This window comes from Capsicum annuum, chromosome 8 (genome assembly GCF_002878395.1).
Source record: "Capsicum annuum cultivar UCD-10X-F1 chromosome 8, UCD10Xv1.1, whole genome shotgun sequence".
NCBI classification, from domain to species: Eukaryota; Viridiplantae; Streptophyta; class Magnoliopsida; order Solanales; family Solanaceae; genus Capsicum; species Capsicum annuum.
Window position 1 is genome coordinate 157,418,097 of NC_061118.1, and position 6,000 is coordinate 157,424,096.

Sequence of the window (6,000 nt, forward strand, 5' to 3'; positions counted from 1 at the left end):
GGATAAATAATATCGAGACTAACCAATACCTTCAACAAACACAGATTTTATCTCAGGATTATTATATCTCATACCTCATACCAAACGGCTTCTTATAGTAATAGCTAATGGTGTGGTAAGTGGAGAATATCAATATTGATTGGTGGTCGGTGATAATGATTATAAATAAGCTGAAATGAAATGAACTAAGCTAATAAATGGATGAGTCATTGTCTAAACGAGTTATACGTATCATGTTTTTATGAGCTAATTTTGCCATGCATAGGCCACGGATTATTGTTGGGTCTGTCTTAATCTTGTCAAAGCAACTAAACAGGGACTGACCTAAACCTTAATGGACTAGTTGGACAAGTCTATACAGCCTAGTCTTTGATGACAATAACAACCATATGCCCTTGCTGGTAGAGAGGAGGGGTAGATATTAAGATGGAATTATCAAGGGAAGTGTTGGTGAAATTACAATAATATTACAACTGAAAATTATAAATGAAGAAAATAAAAATTATCTTCTTCTTCGGCTGAGGCGCAGATATCTTGTCTTTTCAAGGAGATTCAAATCCACTGCAACAAATATTTTCATCGGTCCAGCAGTAATCTTCATGGTTTGTTCCCTTTAGGATGCAACACAATAACCTTCTCACAAAGAACAACTCAACAATTGAATTCAAAGCTCCACAAAAGAACACCTCCCTTTAACTAATAAACTCTTTTTTTTACTAACTTTTGTGAACTCTCTTATTATCTTGTGTATATTACAAAATCATGCAAGACCACACTATTTATAGGTGAAGATATTCATCCTTGTATTGAATAAGAATAAACAATGATAGTAAAGAAAGAAGATCAATGACCTAAAAGTTTTAAGAGTTACATGAGTTGCACCACATAAAGAATAGGATAATGATTGAACAAAGAGTGAAATTTACATGAAACTTAGATCCACATTCTACCACCATTACCTATTGAGTTTAAAGGCACAAGAGTTTAAAAAAAAAAAAAGAGAGGTGAAGGCTGAAAGAAAACAGCCATGCAAATCGTGGGAGTATGGCATTAAATTAAAAGATTAAGTGCTGCACAATCAGTAATATCAAAAGGTAGGCTTTATACACAGTAATAAATAATTTGTAACAACCCAAACTCCCAGCTTAAGCCACTAACTGCCATTGTAATTAGACATTTAAAAACATTATAATTAATATTAAAATGACAGAGAAACAACAGGAAGTAAGTTTGAACCAGCTGCGGTATCGAAAGGACACACCCATCATGTTGTTGTTTGCTGGAGCACTGAAAGGAAACACCCATATAACAGACTAATTAAACAACTGGACTTGCAAGGCAACAAAGAACTGAGAAGAGAGGACTGCTTATCCAGATTGTGGTTTTTTGTACAATCTGCAGAGGAAAGATCCAGAAATGCTTTGAGAAGGAATGCTTCATCTTATTCATACATTTTGAAGCATAAATGTTTAAGCAGCATTCTTTTAAGGTGTGATCTATTAGATGAAATAATAGATTTCATTAGATCTTCACAAGGTATAGAAGCTTAGTCCATTGTTATCCTGTTGTTTGGCAAGTTGATTGCCCTTTCAATCTCTCCACAATGCAAAACCAAAACAGATGAACATTACGTGAAAACTTGTTCCTAGGAAATTGAGGTTCACGTTCAGTTACATTGTTCAAAGAATACATGATTGGTTACGTTACATATACTACATACGGTGGGTAAACGATACATTCAAAGTAAAACAGACATGCCATTGGGCATTTCGTCAAGAATTTCACTTGCTAGTCCTAGTAATGCCCAAACTATCTATGTTCAAAGTGCACATCCAACTTTCTTCTCTTTCATCTTGGTTTTAGAATCTAATATCAAATCACAGTATCAAAAATAAGGAACCTACACCCAGACAAGAGAGGCACGGACGAAGTTTTAAAGATCAGAAGATCATGGTTTCCAAGGAGCCGGCGGAGGTGGTGGAGTTGGGAACATTGGAGGTACAGCAGAGAATAAAGTGTTCTTATCAATTCCGATATCTCTATCTCCAGATAGAGCCACGAGAGCTGCAACTAAACCAGCATTTCCAGCAAGAGTAGGCTCCGTATAATTGTAATTAGAACGGACATCATGGAAACCGTCATGCTTATCTGGTCCAGCAACCATGGCTCCAACAATAGTATTTGGATTAGCCTTAGGTGAATCCCTCAATTTCCATCCTCCTTTACAGTTATACTTGACCTTGTTTTTAGGAATTGATGCCCCTCTGTGGTGGACACGCTTAGGGTAATGATTGCCAAAACCAACAACATAACTCATTTTCCTGGGATTCTTGCCAAGGATGTAGTCAATCTACAGAGTCAAAGGAACAACCAAGTTAAACCAAGAAACAATTTTCACCTTACAACAAAATAGGCAAAAGATAACTTGCATATACTGTGTCTTAATATTCTACACAATTTGCAGTAAATTATCATTCATTATTTGTCCATACACCATATATGAGGCCAATCTAGCCCATTCTTCCCAAGAACATGAAGCAGAGAGAAGTGAAATTGGTCGTAGAAGACCATTGACAAGATAGAGGAGTGAAGTAACCCGAGAATGAGAAAGGAAACTCTTACTAACTTAAAAGTAGGAGAGTTTATTTACCTGGGTCTCCGCGAATTTACGCAGGACATCAGTGGAGTAGAAATTGGGTCCACAGTACCATCCAGGAGTGTCGGCAGCTGCAAGATAGTCACTAAACAAGGTAGCCAGGAAGGCTGCATTGACTACATACTGGAGAGGTTGAGGCCTTCCATGGTTTAATTGGATTAGCCCTCCTGGAAAGGCCATAAAGAATTGGTTTAATTTCAAACCAAGAATTTCAAATAACTTTACATGCAAACTGGATAAAAAATGGTCACCTTTTGTGCGATTAAAGGAAGTAAAGATTGGCAAGAAGGAGCACATGATTATGCTAGTCTGGTTGTGAAATGTCCTTAAAATTTCTTCATAAGGATATCCAGGGCTCAGAAACAGCCTCATACGGCTCAGTAGCACCTGAAGAGAAAATGAAAAGCTGTGTTATAGCAACATATAGGTCCCTCTAAGAAATTAGATCCCCTAGCTTACAAGTCTCAAGAACAACAGCTGTAAAGAACTACTAGAAGTGGATTCAAGAAACGAACAGGCAATATCAACCGACCTGAGCTCCAGTGAGCTTGTTATCCCAGCTGAGCACACCATAGTCAGGGCCTCCCCAGAAAGCACCAGCATGTTTGGCAAGACCAGGGGTTGTAGCAAGCTGAAGATATGAAGAATTTCCCGTGGCATAATACAGCCAAGAGGCACCCCATATAAACTCATCCCAATAACCAGTAGAATTGTAGAAAGTTGCAGCATCATTCCCGACACTGTATCTACCACGCTGGTCTCTAGAAAATTTGAAGAGAGTTCTAGCACCATGCACAAGTTTTTGTGAGTAAGCCTTGTTGTCCTTAAAAACAATAGATGCAGAAGCCAGTGCGGCAGCCATCTCTGCAGCAAGGTCTGAGCAGCTGTGACATTCGGTCACAGGCCGAGTGTAATCAATGTCTTCTGGACGCACCCAACAATAGTGATCATTGGGCTCAGGCCCTCCGGAAGTATCCCCTTTTCCAACCTATATAAACATTACAGAATTTGTTCAGTGAGATCAAGTAGTCCTTATAAGTTCAATTTTGACTTCCATGCAGACATTGATGCTGATCTGATTTACAAGAAGGAAGCAGCAGGTGACTTGGTGAAAGTCAACAGGCCAGCCAGGAGATAGTGATTTAAATATGTAAAAAGTATAAATGGCAATATGATTCAAAAATCAGAAGAAAAAGGCGATAATAACAAATTAGAGTTGAATACTAATTACTAATAATAGAACAAACTATAACATTCTAGTTAAGGAAATCTGTAATCTAAAAGTTAGTTACCTGTGCAGCAATCCGGTCTATGGTATCAGCAGAGGAATTGAAGGTCTTCAGTAAATAATCAGTACCCCACTTAATAATATCTTTAACATGAGTAAGCTCCCCAGCAGCTTCATATTTAGCACTGTACTCAATCACGCTCCAACTTAACATGGTGAGAGCAAATGACTGAGGGAAATTAAACTTGATTGCATCTCCTGCATCATAATACCCCCCAACCAAATTTTTGAACATAGTTGAATCATCTGACTTGCCATCTTGCAAACATGAATTCCCCCTCCATGACACATTGTTGTGCTTGGGCAATTTTCCAGCTGTAAATTCCAACACAAAATAAGCAAAGAATTGAGCTATAACCATGAAATAATACCAAAACATAGGTTTCAAACACTAAATTAAAAAAGATGAACCACTCAGTCCATATCTTAAAATATTAAACATAAAATTATATATTTTTGCAGCTCAAATCAGGCAGCTGCTGATGCAGTAATCTTCCAATCCTAAGTCATAAAAGTTACCTTGATCAACTTAATAGTACCTAGGTGGAATAAGACTGCATACACTCTAACCTTCCCGGACCCCACAAGTGGTGGATTACGCTGGGTATGTTGTTGTTGACCTTGATCAACTTAATTAACCAAAAATTGGTGGAAAGCAACTGATAAAAGTTTCCAAATCAAAGCAAACAAAACAAGAACATTAATATAGGGCACTGAATCATGCATCACTGAGATCATACCAGATATAAAGATAATCAATAACAGATCTAGTATGCAATGAAACAGTAGAGTGGAGTAAAAATGACAATTTTATACACACAGATTGAAGAGGTCAAGAAATAAATAAACAGATGACTCACATTTCTGGGCATTGAAGAACATAAGTGCTTTACGGAGAGCAAGAGTATAGTTATCCGGTGGAGGATTATGGTGTTTGTGTCTAGGTGCAAGCTTAACAATCATAGTAATGAACCCAGCTAAGACTGCAGCAGCAATAATACACCCAACAGTCCACTTGAAAATCTTCCTACTCACAATAATACAACCAAGATCCACATACTTCTTCTTCTTCTGCTCAGTTGGACCCAGCAGCCAACTTTGCTGTGTCTCATCCAGTGACCTAGAGATAGCCGCCCTATCAAAATCCTGCAAGTTCCTGCTCCTGTCATCATCTGTTGCTGAATCAGCTGCGTGGATCTCCAATGGTCCTCCCCATGGATCCCTACCGTACATACTCATTTTGGGTACTCAAATTAGACTCAGAAAACACACCCCCACAAGCTCAAAACATTCAAAGACTGAATCTTTTTTCCTAGATTCAAGAAATGGTGAACTGGGACTCAATATAGAGCTAAAAAGAAGACACCCACAAGCTCAAAATATGCAAATCTTGAATTTCTTACCAAGATTCAAGAAATGGGGAACTGGGTAGGCCTTAATCTACTGTTTTTTCAGTTCTGGGGCTTAATATAGAGCTAAAAAGCAGACACCTACAAGCACAAAATATGCAAAGATTGAATTTTTACCAAGATTCAGAAAAATGCTGAATAGCGTAAGTCTTGGGAGGAGGGGAGAAAGGGGGTATTATGGGGGAGGAAGAGGAAAGTGGGGCTGGAAAATCTAGTGGAAATAATGGATATTGAAGCTGTGATGGTGCTGTTTTTTTGGCTTTTTGATTATAATTATAATATGAGTACAATATTTAAATACCGGTAATATATTACCTAACTCGGAGAAAAGAAAAAACCAGTGAAAAAAAATATACACGCAAAATAAAGTAGTAGTAGTTGATGACACTGACGAAACAGCTAATGGACAATGACAACCTGTCCAATCAAGTAGTATGCAATTTTTATTAAGGGACTTGAAATATTGAAAAGTAAATACGATGAAGTTAACAGAATTCAATATCTATCGTCTAAATATATATATATAAAAGATGGAAACTATTTTATCGTATTTGAATGAACTCCATTGATTCTATCTGGCTTTGCTAATATGTATTACTATTCTTTACAAGTGAACTTATACTAACCGTTGAGACAATATTGATTAG

At 37.5% G+C, this 6,000-nt stretch overlaps 1 protein-coding gene across 1 annotated transcript; it reads right to left on the bottom strand.

Annotated features, from left to right (window-relative positions):
• Positions 1-1,627: 1,627 nt before the first annotated feature.
• On the bottom strand, positions 1,628-5,690 carry LOC107839778 (endoglucanase 25). Its single transcript, XM_016683409.2, has 6 exons — positions 4,805-5,690; positions 3,949-4,259; positions 3,189-3,644; positions 2,908-3,043; positions 2,651-2,823; positions 1,628-2,350 (listed from the first exon to the last, which is right to left on the bottom strand). Exons 1-6 carry the CDS (start codon positions 5,181-5,183, stop codon positions 1,949-1,951), a joined length of 1,857 nt encoding a protein of 618 aa, XP_016538895.1. The 5' UTR covers positions 5,184-5,690; the 3' UTR covers positions 1,628-1,948.
• Between the last annotated feature and the right edge of the window lie 310 nt (positions 5,691-6,000).